Source organism: Sus scrofa, chromosome 5 (assembly GCF_054392235.1).
Source record: "Sus scrofa isolate SSC_HxYL_T2T_F1_AM1 chromosome 5, Sscrofa_HxYL_maternal_Yorkshire_Landrace_v2.0, whole genome shotgun sequence".
In the NCBI taxonomy this organism is placed as follows: Eukaryota; Metazoa; Chordata; class Mammalia; order Artiodactyla; family Suidae; genus Sus; species Sus scrofa.
Genome location: NC_139387.1, coordinates 81517922 through 81537311, shown reverse-complemented (window position 1 = coordinate 81537311; position 19390 = coordinate 81517922). Strand labels below are relative to the sequence as shown.

Sequence of the window (19390 nt, the reverse complement as noted above, 5' to 3'; positions counted from 1 at the left end):
AATATTCTTACCACAAAAGTTTAGGGCACCGGAACAGAAGATTCCAGCAAATACATTAAACAGTTTTAACTTATCAAGGAAGTTAGCAATGAGGGGTCAAATGTGAAACTGGAGAAACATTAAAGTTAGGTATTAGTCCCCGAAAACACCCCATTTGTCCAGACTTGCTTGTTGCTATAGGAACATAAACTCTAGCTGTTAAAGCCTTAGTGTCCTAGGGTTGGACAGAATTACTTTTGCACAAATAACGTTATCCAGTATTATTTCATTTGTCTCTTGTAACTGAGAAGACTTATTTGTAATCAGTCTACAAAATCGTGAGCTGGCTCGTTTTCTTTAAAGTTAGGTTGTGGCAATGTTCTTTCATTTTCTGAAGAAAGAACCTTGAAAACCAATTTGAGTTCCTTCTTATGTAATCCCAATGCAGCCAAGTGCATTCTTAAATATTTTATGAATTCCACGTCTTTTGGTTTTGTTCACAATCCAGGGACAGTTCAGCATTAATTTGGCAGGAACCGGGATGAAGATAGCCAGTACGGCGAAGTGGCTTGCTCAGGGCAGTTATGCTTTTGTCATAATACACAGATCACAGGTAAGTCCTGATGGACTGAAAAGCCTGTTTGAAATACTTTACTAGCATTACAGGGCCTCTACATTAAATTTAGCATCATGTGAAGTTACTGACTGATGAGTTACAGCATATAATGGGCTATATTACATATAATGAGGTATAACATTAATTTGTGAAATTATGGAATAAAGGGGTTTTTTTTGTTTGTTTTTTGTTTTTGCATTTTAGGGCTGCACCCGCAGCATATAGGAAATTCCCAGTGTAGGGGTCAAATCAGAGTTGCTGCAGCTTGCCAGCCTACGTCACAGCCACAGCAATGCAGGATCCAAACTGCGTCTGTGACCTAGACTGAATAGGCAATGCCGAATACTTAACCCACTGAGTGAGGCCATGGATGGAGCCCACATCCTCATGGATACTAATTGGGTTTGCTACCACTAAGCCACAACAGGAACTCCTAAGTTCATTTTTATTCATGCGCTTATGTATTATACCCATACAAATTCATATACAGGCTACAAATATCTGAACATGAAATTATATGCTAGAGCATATAGATTTAATTAGCTGAAGTTTGCGGCTAATGCCTTGAAACACAGGTACTTCAGAAAAAAAGGTAGTACTTTTAGCTATACTTTCATTATTTAGGGTTTGTAAGTGTTACTCTTTCAAAACAAGGGAAAATTTTTTGATTTAATTGCCTCACTGCTTTTAGTGATGGGGATGATGTTGGAGACATTTGCTATTTAACAAATATCCTTTATAATTTCTTCAAGAAATAGGACTTTTTTATGATTGTATACATATTTTCTTTCTTTCCTTTTTTTTTTTTTTTTTTTTTTTTCTTTTCTGGCCATCCTGTAGCATATGGAATTCCTGGGCCAGGGATCAAATCTGAGTTGCAGTTGTGACCTACACCATAACTGTGGCAATACCAGATCCTTAACCCACTGGGCTGGGCTGGAGATTGAACCTGGGTGCTGCAGAGACACTGCTGATCCATTGTGCCATGATGGGAACTCCTCCTCTATCTTTATCTAGATAGCATTGTTATCTGAGTTTTATCTATAGCGCATGTATTGTGTAAAGTAGAATCCATTTAAGTTCGCTGCTGGGTGGTGTACTAGCACGTACACTTTATGAGATGGCTCCTGGTACTTACAGTTATATGTCTTAGAGCATGACTCTGTAGTACATCAGGATCTGCATTATAAGTGTTCCCACCTATTTGCACATAAATCAGCACCATCGACAGTGTTTGTCTATGTTTGAGGTTAATAAGACTTGTATACAGTTAAGGTCAAGTTGACATAATATATTTAGTCTGTGAGAATCATATAAAATCATGTAAATATTGGACAACAAATTGGGAGAGATTTTAATAAACTCACTGAATGAAGCAAATAGATACCTTGATGAAAAATATGTGGACTGAGATGATTTGTCTGAATTAGAGTGTGGTTTATAATCAAGTAGCCAATTTGAACCTCACATTGTCAAATTCCCATGACTACCAATTTCAGCTAATCTCAAAATGGCATGACCTTTGACCTCAGGTGCAATTGTTGTAGAACCCTTTGGCTAACCTGTTCAACCACAAGATTCAAAGCATTTGCTTTTTCTGCCCTGTGCATGCAGGTACCAGCTTGTAACAAATTCTCCTCTATCTCTGCCTCTTCCTATTTTCAGGATGGAACTAAAGTGTTTGGCAGATGCGGAGGGTTCTGTGGCAAATGTATTCCTCACATGACTACTGGTCTCCCGATTCAAGTCATATGAACATTCAGAAGCAGGCAATGTGTCCCAAAGAGGAGACAGTCTCTGGAACCTGCAAATAGCTGGTGCTTGTTTCTCTGTTCTTCCCTTCCTGAGATTTCCAGGTCTAAACTGTCTGTGCCTTTTTTTCAAGGTGCTCATCAGGGAATCATATCACTGCTTACTTTCTCAAGGCTTTCAAAGTAAACTGAACAATATGTGATTCTAATTGGGATCCTTAAAAGGACATAAAAATTTAGAGTAGGGCATACAGGGATGTTTGAGTGAGTTATACCAAGATAATATTCCTGTTAACAGCTTGGACTGGACCACAATTTTGCTATACCTATAAATGCACATGTAAATCTCTACGCAATAATCTACTGTACAATGAAATGTTTTACTTGTTAAAATACTGCAAGTAAAAATTAGGAAAATGAAATTATTTAAAACTACCATAAACATTATTGAATCTGGCAGGTGAACAGCACAGCAAACAATAGTTACATTAAAAAAGGTACATAGCCATTATACTTCTACTGATACAGCTTAGATACCTTGTTTTATATTCCTTTTAATTTTTAATTGTGCATTATGGTGCTTTGAAAAATCATTCTAAAAATGTGGTATAATTTGCATTTAAAATATATGCTTGTGTTAAGTACTAAACATGAAATTTGTGGGTATAATACAGGAGGAGATATGATTTAGCAGAATTTGACTTAAAACACCTACCTCTAATTTGATTGTACTTATAAGAGCAGTACATTGTTTTTATGTTTATATTGTCTTTATATTTCATACATATGTCTATTCTTAAAAATTGTTTTCTAAAATTATGTGCTGTATTTTATTAATCAAGTAGAGAAGTAAGAATTATTGAAATTCTGAAGGTCCTATTTTGGGAAACATAAAATTATATTTACATAAGCAAAAATTTTATTAGAGATATTCAGATTTCATCTGAGGTTTCTCAAACATAGAACATAAGAGATAATATAAAAAATTAATGATTCATGGGCAAGTCCTCAGGTATTAAGATATTTTTCAGGTGAATAATTTAATTATGTGCTATATAATAATATGATTATAAAAGAATCATACACAAATGATATTTTTCTATGACAGCCTGCTCTATAAACCAAGACAACTCAATCTACTAATAGATTTTTTTGCAAGTAAATAGTAGTATGCTAGTTTTACCCACAAAGTTTTTCTTTTCCAAATGTTTATTAAGAGTATATTGTACCATATAAGGTACTAAAGCGATTTTGTGCCAATGTGGTTAGATAAACATTTAGGGATCTCTGTATCAGAAATGAAGTATTTTGCACTATGTGCTTAAAACCAGTTACAAACATTAATACAAAATATGTAACATGTTCTAGAAATGTTTTTGTTCATAGATAAAATATTATAATTTATAAACATTTAAATAATAAACATATTTGTGTGGTACATTAAGACTTTTTTTTTTCTTTTTGTTTTAGGGCTGCACCCACCGCATATGGAGGTTCCCAGGCTAGGGGTCAAACCGGAGCTACAGTTGCCGGCCCACGCCACAGCCACAGCAACGCCAGATCTGAGCCGCCTCTGCGACCTACACCTAAGCTCACAGCAACGCTGGATTCTTAACCCACTGAGCAAGGTCAGGAATCGAACCCACAACCTCATGGTTCCTAGTCAGATTTGTTTCCGCTGTGCCATGATGGGACTCCCTTAAGACTTTGTTTTCATTTTACTTAGGTATAAAAAAAGAACCCTTCACCTAAAAAAAACCTTTAACTCTAAAATCACTTTAGAAATTCTAAAAAAAAATTTATTCAAATTGTAGTTGGGATGGAAACAACTCCTATTACACACCCATTTCATGGAAATATGGGCAGGAGGCTGACAAAATTTGCAATGCCTTTAAAAGCTTCTGCTCATAGAAGGAGCATCTGAGTCTGCTCATATTCACTTGGCCAAATTAAGTCACATGACCAAATTCTAGTCAGTGGGGCAGGGAAATATACCCCCTCTGCAAGGCAGTCTGGCCAGACATATGGACGTGAGTGAAGACTTACAAGACTCTTCCAAAGGAGGGAGCAGACCCTTGTGAACAATGATATGATGCATTTGTCCACCTTCCACTTCCTTAGAAATTGCCAAAGTACTCATTTCTAAAGTGGTTAAATCAGTTTAAATTACCCCTTGCAGACTGCAAAATTTTTAGACAATCCACATCCTCGGTAGCAGGTGAAACAGTTTTTTCTGATCTGATAATGGGTATTTCTGATGATAGCATTTCAGTAAGTTTATATTTATCTAATTACTATACTGGATGAAGGTTCTTTCATATATTTCTTTCTTTTAGGAAGAAACCTCTTTTTCTGAAAATTGCTTGTTTATTTTTTTTGTCCCCTTTACCTCTCCTCTCCTCACCTTTCCTACCTTCCCCCATACTTGACGCCTCCCATTCCCCCCAATAAAAAAAAAGAAACAAACACATGAGTAAAACAGTTTTATGTGAATGTGATTTAAAACATTTGAAAATCTCTTATCAAAAAGCCTGCTTTTGCATTATACCTTAGACTATTTACAAATATTAATATGCATTGTGTAGTAATTTTCTGTACTTATCATTTATGAAGAAGCGCGCTCCACATTTATTTTATGTACTTTTTCCTACTCCTTAAGGGAAAAAGATTTCCCTCCTCACACGAAAGGCTAATCCCCCAAACTCAGCGCTTTATTTCCTTCCCCTCTGAATTCTCCTGGATCTTTCTCCAGAGATTATTCTCTCTCTTTTTCCCGTCTCTCTCTACGAGCTCCTTTTCATCCAAAAACCACCTTTACCTCTCTTGTATTTTAAAAGAATGTCCTCCCCCACCACCCCTGTTCAGCCTCTCTTCCTCTCACGGTCAAAGGGATCCTAAAAGGGACAGCTATTCTCATGGTCTCTTCGTCTTTACCTTTCATTCAAGCTTTGGTTTGTTATAACATGGTTTCTAACCCTCAATATTTCATCGATAGTCTTTTCGCTAAAATCACAAATGCATTCCTAATTCTCAAGCACAATTTCATATTTTGAGATCTTTCCTTTTGATGTCAGAATAGCATTTGGCAAGGCAGAGGGAGAGTTCCATGAAGTGCTATGACTTGTTTAATGGTCCAGTGTAGAGTCTACCTCAGTACATATTAATGTGCACTTGAAAATCATGTGTATTCTGCAGTAATTTTGTGTAGTTTCAGACACATAAATTATGTCAAGTTTTTCATATTATTCAAATTTTTTCTATATATTTTTTCTAACTGCCATATCATTATTGAGAGAAATAGATTTTCTAATGGTAGTGTCAATGATTGTAGTATTGATTGAGATATTTTTCTAATTTTAGAATCAATTATTTTTCTAATTACAGTACCTAATATTATTAATTATTAATTATGTTATTCTAGTCTACTAATAGCATGTTAACATTAATATATTTTCATTTTTAAAGTTTTATTGAAGTATAGTTGATTTACAATGTTGTGATAACTTCTGCTCCACAACAGTGATTCAGTTATACATATACACATATTCTATTAATCCTACTAAAGTGAAATTCTTCAACTGTAATTGTGAATTTATTTCTCCTTTATTATTATTTTGTGCCAGATATTGAGAGATACTTTACATCCATATCTAACTTAATCTTTATAGCAATCTTATGAACCTCATCATTTTACAGATCATTTTATGTAACAGTAGAAACTTTTTAATATAGTACATATTTGTCCAGACAGAAAACCTTTCTTTTTACTTTACTGTACTCTTTGTTTATGAGGAGAAACTATGTTTATTCTATTCTGAATCATTCACAGCAACTATCAGAGTATTGACTGCACAGAATAGATTTAATATTTTTTTGTGAATGAATTAAAGTACTCAGGAATTCAATTCCACCTGAAAATATATGAAAAAAAAAATCTATTTGAGAGTTCCCATTGTGGCTCAGTGTGTTAAGAACCCAACATAGTCTCCGTGAGGATGTGGGTTGGATCCATGGCCTCGCTTGATGGATTAAAGCTCTGGCATTGCCACAAGCTGCAGTGTATGTCACAGATGCAGCTTGGATCTGTCATTGCTGTGGTTGTAGCATAGGCCTACAGCTGCAGCTCTGATTTGCTCCTAGCCTGGGAACTTCCATATGCCACAGGCGTGGCTGTAAAAAGAAAAAAAAAAAATCTATTTGAGCTAAAATTTACAGATTTTTGATGGGATTTTTTAAAAATGAAGAGGCATCACCAGAATGTGTTTGGCAAGATACAGATATTCTTGGAGATGTCAATCATGTGGTACTGTGGAATCTGTGAGGCCAGCCTAAAAGTAAACCATAGCTACTATGCACATTTTTTCCAAGGAATAGGTTATGTAGATCCACTTTAATTTTTATGTTTTAAATTATTTTTAAAACACTTAACAACACGTACAAATATTGATGGAAATATAAGATGGTAGCATAATTAATAGTAAATTTTGTAGTAACAACTCATTTACCATTGGGTGTAGGTTTGATAAATATAAAACTGTTTTGTGATGCTTCAATAGTAGCAAAAAAGAATAGAATTGATGTTTTATATGACTCTTTTTTGATATCATGCATCAGGATAGGATATATATTTGCTATTAAATATAGCTATAGTCAACATTGGTGATTGCATCAACTTCTAGTTTTTAAACATGATAATTATTTTCAAACATTTAAGACTTACTGGTTCTTTCTAATTTTTTTCTAATAATTTAGTTCCTCTCTTTTAGCTGCCAAGTATCTAATTAACTGTTTTGCTTAAAGGTAAATAATAAGACCCAATTATGCCTTATCTTTGCCACTTATCTTTTTAAAGATGATATGATTATTTTTGTTATACTCTGCATAACCCCAGTTTTTCCTCAATGACTTAGCCTTTATTTGAAACATGAAAAATTATTTACAACTGACAACAGTGGCATCTGCTGGCCACTCCTCTAACTATTTCTCAGTATGATAAAGAAAAAAATGCCAAACTAATTTTCCTCTGCAGTTTTCTGAAGAGCTTGAGGAGCCACTGCTTGAGTTCCCCTTAGCACAACTAAACATTGATACCTATATCCTGATCCATATCCGTATCTCTCTCACATGTACCTTAAACACCTATCTTAAACATACCTGTGTCCTTTTCACTACTTCAGTCTCACAAGATTCTTAACAGTGTAGAATCTTCCCTGGCCTCCAGGAACAAAGAAAATATTTTATTTTTTATGGCCACACCCCTGGCTTATGGAAGTTCCAGGGCCAGGGATTGAATCCGAGCCACCACAGCTGTGACAATTCTGGATCCTTTAACCCACTGCACCTGACAGGGGATCAAACCCGTGCCTCTACGGTGACCTGTTTGTTATTTACGTTTGTTTTGTACACATTGTATTGCTTTTTTTGGTCTTTCATTTCTTATTATGCAAGAAATGTCTTCTTGCTCAATTTTTTTTTTAGTGAAGTATTTTCATTCCCTCTTGTGATATTCTATAACTATTTTCTTTGTGGTTACCATGGGGATTCTATTTAACATTCTAAAATTACAACACTCTAATTTGAATTTATACCAATTTAACTTTAATAATAATAGATAGTACATAATACAAAAACTAATAATAAAACTATGATTATATTAATAAAATATATTTCATTAAAATATAAAATAAAGATTAAAGCAGTTAATATAATAAAACAATATAAATAATTATAATATAAAGTATATAGTTTATAATATAAACTTAATGATTTTTAATATAATGATATAATATTATATATTTAATAATATATAAAATATATATGATAATATAATATTTATTATATAATAAATATAATGCAAATAATAAATAATACAAAAACTCTGTTCTTTTAAAGCTCTGTCCCATTTCTTTCAGTTATTGATATCACAAAACTATGCCTGTATACCTTTAAAAGAAATTTGAGTTTTGTAATGCATTAGTCTTAAATCATGTAGACAACAAAAAGTAGAGTTACAAATCTGTTTTATAATAATGCCAGCTCTTACAATGTGTGATTTATTTACCTTTTAACATCTTTATTTCTTCTTACGGCTAAGTTACTAGCTAGTGTTCTTTCATTTCAACCTTTAGGACTACTTTTGGCAGTTTTTCGCAGGGCAGATCTAGTGGTAACAAACTCCCTTAGCTTGTGTTTATCTGAAAATGTCTTAATTTGCCTCACTTTAGAAGGACAGTTTTGCCATTTGTACAATTCTTGGATGACAGCTTTTTTTCTCTTTGCACTTTGAATATATTAGCCCAGAGCCTTCTGAATTCCCAAATTTCTGATTAGAAATTTGCTTAAAATCTTATCAAGTATCACTTGAATGTGATGAATTGACTCACTCTGAGTGCTTTCAATATTCTCTCTGTTTTTGGCATTGGACAGTTTGATTAAAATGCACATCAGTGTGGGTCTCTTTTAACTCATCTTACTTGCAATCCATTGAGCTTCTTGTACGTTTTTGTTCATGTTTTTCATCAGATTTGGAAGTTTCTGACCATTATTTCTTTATATAATTTCTCTATCCCCTTCTCTCTTCTCCTCCTTGGACCCCTACAGTCCATATGTTGGTCAATTTGATGGTGTGCCTTCGGCTGTAGTGATTTTTTAAATTCAAAAGCAATTGCTTTTGAATGTCTTTGTCTTTAATGTCTGGCTCCCAAAAGAGGAAAAAGATAAAAATAAAGGCGATAAAAAAGATCTGACCCTTTAAGTCTTCTGGAAGCTTCTTCAGCCTGAAGGTCAGGGGCTTGCAACTGTGAGGGTGTAAGTGTTCAAAAATTATTGCCATTCTCCATGTCTGTACCTTCATGATCAGAGCAGCTCATAATGAACAGAACATCGATCCCAGATATTTGCAGGATAAGTCCTTATGGCCCACCCTTGATCCTTTGAGCTACATGCAAGCTTCTCAAAGAAGATATCCATGGCTGTCTGCCTTGGGGCTGGGAAATGGGTATGGTTAGCTGTTGTTGAGCCAAAGGCTGAAATTGACTAAAATGAATCACAATTTACTGTCTAAGCTTTCCCCTGGAAGTTGCAAGGCTTCAATATTTTCCAGAGGTCCAAAATGGTTATACCAGACAGATTCCACCAGTACCATCATTTTCTAGGTAGGGAAGCAGATTCCTGCTCTGCTATTTTCCTAGAATCCTCTCTCCAAGAAGTTTCTTAAATGTTAGCTGATACTACTGTTTTTATCATGACCTATGAGATCATGAATAATACTTTTGTGAACCAGTCTTAAAGAATACAAGCGTGTGTTGTAGAGAGATGGGGTGTGTACTTCTTTGAAATCCTAGGATCTCAGGGATAGTGGAGAGGCCTTTTTTCTTTAAAAATTAAAAAAATTATACAATTTTTAAAATTTACTATCCTTTTACAGTTATTAAAAAATATCAGGGGAGTTCCCGTCGTGGCGCAGTGGTTAACGAATCCGACTAGGAACCATGAGGTTGCGGGTTCGGTCCCTGGCCTTGCTCAGTGGGTTAACGATCTGGCGTTGCCGTGAGCTGTGGTGTAGGTCACAGACACGGCTCGGATCCCACGTTGCTGTGGCTCTGGCATAGGCTGGTGGCTACAGCTCCGATTAGACCCCTAGCCTAGGAACATCCCATATGCCGCGGGAGCGGCCCAAGAAATGGCAAGACAAAAAAAAAAAAAATATCAGCTATGTTCCTCATTTTGTGCAACACATCCTTGAGCCTGCCTCATACCAATAGTTTGTACCTCCCACTCTTCCACTTCTATATGGCCCTCCTCTCTCCCTGTTGGTAAGCACTAGTTTCTCCATCTCTGACTCTGCTTCTTTTTTGCTATATTCACTAGTACGTTACATTTTTTAGATTTCACATGTAACTGATATCATATAGTTTTTGTTTTTCTGTTTGACTTATTTCACTTGGCACAATGCCCTCCAATTCCATCCATGTTGCTGCAAATGGCAAAATTTTGGGGGTTTTTTTATGGCTGTGTAATATCCCATTTTATACATATACCAATCTTCTTTATCCCTTCATCTGCTGATGGACATTTAGCTTGCTTCCATATCTTGTTGACAATTGTAAATAATACCGCTATCAACACTGAGGTACAGGTGTCTCTTTGAAATAGTGTTTTTGTTCTTTTTGAGTATGTACCCAGGAGTGAAAGTGCTGTGTCATGTGGTAATTTTATTTTCAGTTTTTTGAGAAACTTCCATGCTGTTTTCCTCAGTGGCTACACCAATTCACATTCCTACTAACAGTGTTCAAGAGGGCAGATCTTATGTTAAGCATTTTTATCACTAATAATAATAATAATGAAGAGAGCAGAAGAGAACTTTTGAATCTGATGTTTATGGCACGGTTTGTGGTTTCAGCAATGCATTCTTATCACCAATATCATCAAGTTGTATACATTAAATATGTACAGTTCTTTATGTCAGTAATGCACTTCGATAAAGTGTTTTAAATAATTAAACAGCAAGGTTTCACTTTCATTCCAAAACAGCCTAAAATAAAGAAATAAAAAGCATTGATCAGTGCATTGGAGAAGGATGATCCAAACCACACTCAAAAACTAACGGGAATTGATGCTCTTTTGACATTGTGCGCCATGGTCAGTAGAGGATGCTGTTGCCTCTTTTATAAAGAGCTCTTCCAAAGACAGCTTCCCAGGGCGGTGACCCTCTACTAAGGGCAGGAAGGGAAAATGAAAGTGAGTTGCAGAGATGGAAACTGCCTGGTGAAAGGATTCACCCAATTTGACTTCCTGCTGGGCAAAACAGCAAGGACTGGAACAAACAAACAAAACAAAACACACATGAAAATGCAAGGGAAATTATAAGCAGATGGAGGCTGTGCTGCCAAAACAGTCCTGAGAGTAATACTCAAAGGTGATTTCAAAGACCAGGAAACCATAAAATTGAGGTACTTGAATACTGCTATCTCCTTCAATATATGATTTAGTCATCATAAGAGTTGACCACTCCTGGATTTCTAGAAGCTTGATCTTAATTAAACCAAGTTGCTCTAACATAGGATATGGATGAAGACAATTTTGATTTACTTCATTCCTTTTGGACTTTTTTGGCAAGGTCAAGCGTATGGTTTCAGCATTTTCCCCATGGGCCCAGGTTGTAGATTTCTTTCATTTATGTATGAAAATGTATTTTGGAATATGATTGCAAAAAAATAATAGAAATCGACCAACAGAACCATTTGAATAGGGCTGAAACACCTCACTGCGGCGCAATTAGATGGTTATAAAATGTGTGGCTAAGACTGAGTACCAGTTCCACTCTTCTCAAGTTTGCAATGTGAATTCCAGGTTATTTTACCTCTCTGAACCTTTCACCATAATGGTTGGCATATAGTAAACCTTCAATATGTATTAGCATTATTGATAAATTGTTTCCACTGTCATGTTTGATTTTCATAAGTTGATGAGGTGGGTGAACAAATATTTTTGTACCCACTTTAGAGATGGAAAAAAAGGGGGCTTGGAGAGCTTGAGTTGCATGCAGACACCCTCGTGCCTAATAAGAAAGTGGGATTCTGATTCAGTTTTGTCTGAAGTCAAAGGTTTTATATATATATATATATATATATATATATATATATATATTTGAAATCAGTGTTTCTGGTGGATTCATTAATGTTCATGAGGCTAATCCATGGATCCTGGAGACATGCAGCTTCCAGTTCAGTGGGACCTGAGGTTCTGTATTTCAAACATGCACTCAGGTGGCCAGGGGGCCAGCAGGATCTCCTGGGATCTAATTAGAAACAAGAGTCTTGACTCCAGATCCACTGAATCCAAATCTGCATTTTAACAAGATCCCTTGAAAGATTAAAATTTATTAAAAAAAAAAACTGATTTAGAGCAGGAGACAGCAAGTTTTTTTCTATCAACAATCAGATGGTAAATATTTTAGGCTTTGCAATCTCTGGTGATTCTCTTATACCTTAAAGTCTCAGAAGCTCAGGTTTAATCCACAGTTTCTTCTTCTATGGGGGCAAAGTTGTGTCTAATGAACTAAGGTCTCACTCAATACCCATGGGTAATTCTTTTTCTCTAGACAATCCTATAAACATCAGGAGTCTCAAGTTTTTGCCTGACAACAAGATCCCTTCTAGTGGAAAAAGCAATGTATGTGACCACTGAAATTCCCATTGAGTGAAATGTCTGACTTCATGTGAGTTTGAACCAGCAGTTTTTGATGCCTCTTTGTAAACTCTTAAGTACACCGCAAGTATCCAAAAACAAGAATTACAAATAGCAGTGGGCATAAGAACAATGTGGCATTCTTTTTCTTCTTCTTCTTTTTTTTAGAGCTATGCCCACAGCATATGGAGGTTCCTAGGCTAGGGGGTCCAATCGGAGCTACAACTGGCAGCCTACACCACAACCACAGTAACTCAGGATCTGAGCTGCGTCTGCGACCTACACTACAGCTCACGGCAACGCCAGATCCTTAACCCACTAAGTGAGGCCAGGGATTGAACCTGCAACCTCATGGTTCCTAGTTGGATTGGTTTCTGCTGCGCCACGACGGGAACTGCAATGTGGCATTCTTGAGAGAAGGAAGATGGGCTCTCCCACGTGAGATAATTGGAAGTTCTGGGTGAGACCCAAGAGTCTTCCTTCAAAGTCTGCTGTCCAGGTGATAAGAAGCAGGGAGGCCTTGGGAAACACTGGCCCAAGCCCACCGACCTGAACTTGGGTTTGGCACCTCTGATAAAATGGCTGGAAGGAAGTCTCAAAAAGAATTGGTGGTGGAATATCATGTGAAATTGTTTTAAATTTGTTAAATCTTATACATTGTACTCTGATTACATGTTGAAATGATGTTTTTGGATATATAAGGTAATTATTTAAATAATTTAATTTAATTTATTTAAAATAAACTTTATGGAAGCATAGGTGACCTACAATGGTGTGTTAATTTCAGGTGTACAGCAAAGTGAATCACCCATGCATATACATACATGTCTATTCTTTTCTAGATTCTTTCCCCATATAGGCTTTCACAGCGTATTAAATAGATTTCCCTGAGCTATATCGTAGGTCCTGGTTACTGACCAATTTTGTATAGTGTTTATATGCCAATCCCATCCTCCCAATCTATCCCTCCCTACAATGAAACCCTTTGATAACTGTAAGTTTGATTTCAAAATTTATGAGTTGGCTTCTGTTTTGTGAATAAATTCTTTTGCATCATTTTTTATTTGATTCCACATATTCGTGATCTCATGTGATATTTGTCTTTCTCTGTCTGATTTATTTCACTTAGTGTGATAATCTCTGTAAGTGAAGTATGACAATCTCTAGGTCTGTCCATACTGCTGCAAATGGCATTATGTTTTTTTTTTTTTTTTGGTTGAACCCATGGCATGAATAAGTTCCAGGGCCAGGGACTGGACCACTGCCACAGCAGCAACCCAAGCCACAGCAATGAAAACTCCAGATCTTTAACCTGCTAAGCCACCAGGGAACTCTTAAAGTAGTTTTTAAAAATGACGTCCTTTTATTTTGGTAACTGAATCAGATTTCCCCACATTTACAAAAAGGCTGGATGTGTCTTTTAGAGGACATCCATGATGGAGTCGGTATCAAGAGAAAGTTACTGTTAGATCAATGGTTATCAAACCTTTTGGTTTCAGGATCTTTTTAAACTCTTAAAAATTGATGAAGACTCCAAAGTGCTTTTTTTCAGGTGAGTTATATCTACTAAGATTGATATATACATGTATATCAGAAATAAAACTGGGAAATTTAAAAAATATTTGCTAATTATTATAAAATAACAAACCATTGCTTGTTAATGTAAATTACGAATTTTTATTAAAACATTATGTTCTCCAAAACAAAATACAGTTATTGATAAAAATGCCATGTATGGAGTTCCCACTGTGGCTCAGCAGGTTAAGAACCCGACTAGTATCCATGAGGTTGTGGGTTCGATTCCTAGCCTCACTAAGCAGGTTAAGGATTTGGCATTCTGGTGAGCTGTGGTGTAGGTCTCAGACACAGTTGCTGTGGCTGTGGCATAGGTCAGCAGCTGTAGCTCTGATTTGACCCCTAGCCCGGGAACTTCCATATGCCCCAGATGCAACACTAAAAAGAAAAAAAAAATGCCATGTGTTTATGTTTTATAAATCTCCTTAATATCTGGCCTAAGAGAGGACACTTAAATTATTATACCTGCTTGTGGATTCAATCTTCTGTGATGTCACACATCATGGGGAACTCCATAGTAGACTTGTGAGACAATGAGAGTAACAATGGTTATTAATATCTTAGTATTATTACGGAGATAGTTTTGACCTGATGGACTCTGCAAAACTCATGGAGACCCCTTGGGGTTTTCTAGACCACATTTTGAGAACCACTGCTTAGAACAAAGTTAAGCCAGGATTTCAGAGGCTGGGGAATAAAAGTCTAAATTCTTTATTTTAGCCTTCTCAGACCTTCAAAATCTAGCTCCAACCATCCTATCTAATATTTATCTCTCATTTCTTTACTACCTGAATTGTTTAGTTAGACCAATTGCTATTAATCTTCCTCTTTATTTTCCTACTCTTGAGCCTCTGCTCTTGTGTTCTTGTGCCTGTGCCTATTGTATTTAATTCTTCTCTCTAGATTACCCTCTGTTAAACCTATTGTATCCTTACCATATCAAATACAAGATCTTCAAATCTGAAAGTTCTCTCTTCAGAATAAGTTGCTTTTTCAAAAATATCTTGCTTTTCTCCCACTGCTCTTAGAATGAGGTCCTTAAATATTGATTTCTATGGCAGTCTCTTCAGTGGATTCTATTTCCCATTCCTAAACTGAACGTTCTTTGAAGGATTCCTTTGTATACCAATCACAGTGCAGGTTTTTTTTTTTTTTTTTTTTTTTTTTTTATGAATGTGGCCACTAGTATTATTTTAATGAATGAATAAAATAAACAATCATTTTTATAAGATGCTTCTGCTATATAAAAAGTATTTTAAATGAGGTTTCCCAAAAAAATAGTCAAACCTTTATGTAATTGCTTTAAAATGTTAGCATTTCAAAAATTGGAGAACGAATCCTAAGCTATGAGTGAATTGATAATACTTGTATAGAATCAAAGCTGATGGTTTATTATTTAAATTGTGCTTAATTCTCAGGATCATATTGATCATATGGCAAAAGGTGAGGAGCTAAAACTTGGAATTACCTTCGTTTGTTATTTAGCAGAAATTTGGAAGCAATTTTTATATAGATTTTTTCTATAGGAAAGAGAAATAATTATAGGTGAATATTTCATAACCTACAAAATGTCACTTGGAAAGATGCTCACATAGACATACTATATAGTTCATGGTGATTTTCTTTTTATTCAAACCATATAGGCAACATGTTTGCAGCCAGTTTCAAATGTTTATGTATATTTCTCCACATACCTGAGGAAGAAAGAGAGTCTCTTCATCTGTTTTGTAGTCTCATCCATTAGGCTGTCGGTGTGAAAATTACCAGTTCTAAACATGTTTGAGACAACAAAACCCTCCCTTTGCAGCTGGCAGAAAGCAAGAATCAAGTTGCCATCTTCCGTAATGCTACTATCCTGCCCCATTAGATACGATTATAAGATTTTCAATTGTAAACTTTTAAACATTTAAAACATTTGAATCTTTGAGCTCTCTTCCCATGGCTAAACTACGAGGAAAAAAAAAAAAAACCAACTACACTTAACTGTTCATTCAATCCAGCTAAACTTCCTTTAGAATGTCCATACCATAATTTTCTCTTAGAGTGAGAAAACTCTGACATTCAGCAGACCAAGAATTAATGCTCAGCTTCAGATCTTTGGCAAGTTGGTACACATTTCTGAGACTGTTTCCTGTTGAGTTCAAAATGAAACAAAGGCAGTAATATTTACCTTGCAAAATTTTGATCACTTATTCAAAGGATAGTAGTTATGATTTGTGGGGCATTTTGCATGCGTTATCTTATCTAATCCATACAACAAACATATGTGATGAATATTATGATTCCTCTCCCTTCCTAAGGAATGCTGATTTTTAACCTTTTTTTTTTTTCTTTTTAGGACTGCACCTGTGGCATATGGAAGTTCCCAGGCTAGGGGTGGAAACAGAGCTACAGCTGCTGGCCTGTGCCCCAGCCACAGCAACACCAGATCTGAGCTGTTTCTGTGACCTGCACCACCGTTCACAGCAACGCCAGATCCTTAACCCACTGAGTGAGGTCAAGGATCAAACCCACATTTTCATGGATACTAGTCAGATTCATAACCGCTGAGCCACAGAGGGAACTCCCACATTTTTCTTGTTTATTGAAATACAATTTAAATAAAATAAAATACACAGATTTTAGTGTTCAGTTAAATGGGGTTTGATAAATTTCTACAGCCAGTAACCAACACTCCAATCAAGGTAAGCAATCGATTAGAACCCTGATTTTATTTTATTTATTTTTATTTATATTATATATATATATATATATTTTTTTTTTTTTTTGTCTTTTTAAGGCTGCACATGTGGCATGTGGAGGTTCCTTCCTAGGCGAGGCATCAAATCAGAGCTGTAACTGCTGGCTTACGCCATAGCCCAGAAACACCAGATCCGAGCCGCATCTGCAACCTACACCACAGCTGAGGCAGCGCAGCATCCTTACCTCCCTTAGCAAGGTCAGTGATCGAACCTGCGTCCTCAGGGATACCAGTCAGATCTGTTTCCACTGAGCCACTATGGGAACTCTGGAACCTTGATTTTAATTAACTTGCTTCAGGCTCCATTGAACCTGGGCAGTCTGGTTTCAGATGTGGGATTTGAACTTAGACAGTCTTGTTTGAGAGTCCACTCTCTTGATGTTGTTCATCCTCAGCTGTTTTTCAACTTAATCCTGGAGGTTCGAGCTAGAGAGCGCTTGATTTAAAATTATGCATATCACAACATATATATTGTTTTAGTTACATGATTTACATTTATTTAATACAGGGTGAACAGCTTCAATTAGCTGTTAATTTGCCCATTTAAAAAAAAAAAAAACAGATTTACTGAGTTAAGAAGTTTTATTTTTTCTTATGTAGAGACAACCACAATAGTTTACATTAGATCATTCAGTGTAGGAGAATTCTACTATAATCTCTTTCAATATTTCTTTAATATTTCAAGCTGGAGAACTTTGTTCTTACTTACCCCAACTCCAAGTCCACATAAGCCAATGAGGGGTAATGCTAAGTGCTTGTTGGGAACTCATGACTCATAGAGTTTTACAGAACATGACAGTTGATCTTTTGCAGGCGACAGAGAAAGGGGTTTAGCTGATGCACAAACAAATATTTCTCTGAATCATTTATAAACTTTCCATTGGTGCTCTTTTGTTCCAAATGGGGTTTAACAGATCATTTTACCAAGTTTCATTGTTTATTTATTTATACTTTAAAACGAAAGTTTTATTCGAACTGTTTTATTTAGGGGGGGACTGTTTCTGGGAAGGATTTGTAGCAATGTAAAGTATCCAACTACATGAGTAATAAGCTTGACCTCATAACCGGAGGCACTGAAGATAACAACATAATGGTAATGGCACATTGTCTTTGGGTTATGTTATCCTTCTGAGGTGCTGAAAGCACGTTGTGGACAAATATTGAATTTTTAAACTTTAAGACAGACTGGAAATTAAGACAAACATATTATGCTGCTTTGAGAAATATTTTGTATTTGCTCCAAACCATCTCTCTCTATACAATGGCTTTGAAGGTGGTCAAGCTAAAACAGAAAAGACAAAGAAGAAGGTTGACTTTGTTCCAAGCATTCCTCACAGGTAATCTGAATATCTCCCACCCCCCAGTATTGCAGAAATACAGTGCAAAAGGGAGAGATTAGACTTGCCGTTAGAACATCTCTATTCAACTTGACATTAGCTTATTTTTTAATCACTTATGTGACCCAGTATTTTGTTTATTTGCAAGTATTTACTATTCTTTGTTGAGCAAAATGTGCTTAATAAATGTGTATTTTACTGTATGGTATAAATAGGACACTTACTTCGAAATTTTACTCTTTTAGTAGTGGAGATACACCAATCTATATAATGTCGAACAACATTTAGTAAGCACCAAAAGACAGGTTGAAACTACATAAGTGGAAGATGTAGAGGCAAGCAAACTCATGAGATTTTGTTGGAGCATGAATGAAGTTTTCGTGGAAGAGGCAGCATTTAAATGGTGACTTGAATTGTGGGTAGGATTCCAAAAAGCAGATGTTTAGAGGGAAACTGATTAAATATAACTTGTCAAGTAGAGGGAGTAGCATGGACAAAGGACAAACAGTGGTGATTTGTGGAGTATGTTAATGGGTGAAGCATAAGCAAATGGAACCATGAAACAAGAGATATCTTGGGACAAAAAGTTGACATTAAATTGCAGTAAAAAGCCATGGAAAAAAATTCTAGCTGGAAACTAGTATCATTAGAGTCGTGCTTAACAATGGTTAGTCTACAGAACTCTAGGGAGATGTGCGGGAGAGAGACTAGTGCCCTTGGAATCACTCTGGAATATCCAGACTAAAGTGGTGGCCATGGAAAGAAAAAGACCAAAGGTCCAAGCAACCTTGCAGAAATAGAATCAATGGGACGCAGCAGCCGAATGCATGAAGAAGGAGGAGAATAAAGGATTAATAGCAAACTGATGGACATTTAGGTTCCTTCTGTGTCTTGTCTATTGTAAGTGGTGCTGCAATGCACATTGGGATACATGTATCTTTTTGAATTATAGTTTTCCCTGGATATATGCCCAGGAGCCAAGACATGGAAGCAACATAAATGTCCATCAATAGATGAATGAATAAAAAAGATACAACACACACACACACACACACACACACACACACACACACACAGGTGGAATAATACTCAGCTACAAAAAAGAATGAGATAACACCATTTGCTGCGACACGAATGGATCCATAGATTAGCATGCTAAGTGAAGGAAGCCAAAGAAAGACCAGTATCATATTATATTGCTTAT

The 19390-nt window shown here is 35.9% G+C and overlaps 1 protein-coding gene across 8 annotated transcripts in view; it reads left to right on the top strand.

Moving 5' to 3' along the window:
- Window positions 1–13290, top strand: part of ADAMTS20 (ADAM metallopeptidase with thrombospondin type 1 motif 20) — a 210223-nt gene extending 196933 nt beyond the window's left edge. For 6 of the 8 annotated variants that reach the window (XM_085024337.1, XM_085024341.1, XM_085024343.1 and 3 more), the window contains 2 exons: window positions 488–592; window positions 2261–3784. In XM_085024337.1, coding sequence (XP_084880463.1) covers window positions 488–592; window positions 2261–2350 — 195 coding nt within the window. In that variant the 3' untranslated portion in view covers window positions 2351–3784. 8 annotated transcript variants of the gene reach the window in all.
- The last annotated feature ends 6100 nt before the right edge of the window (window positions 13291–19390 follow it).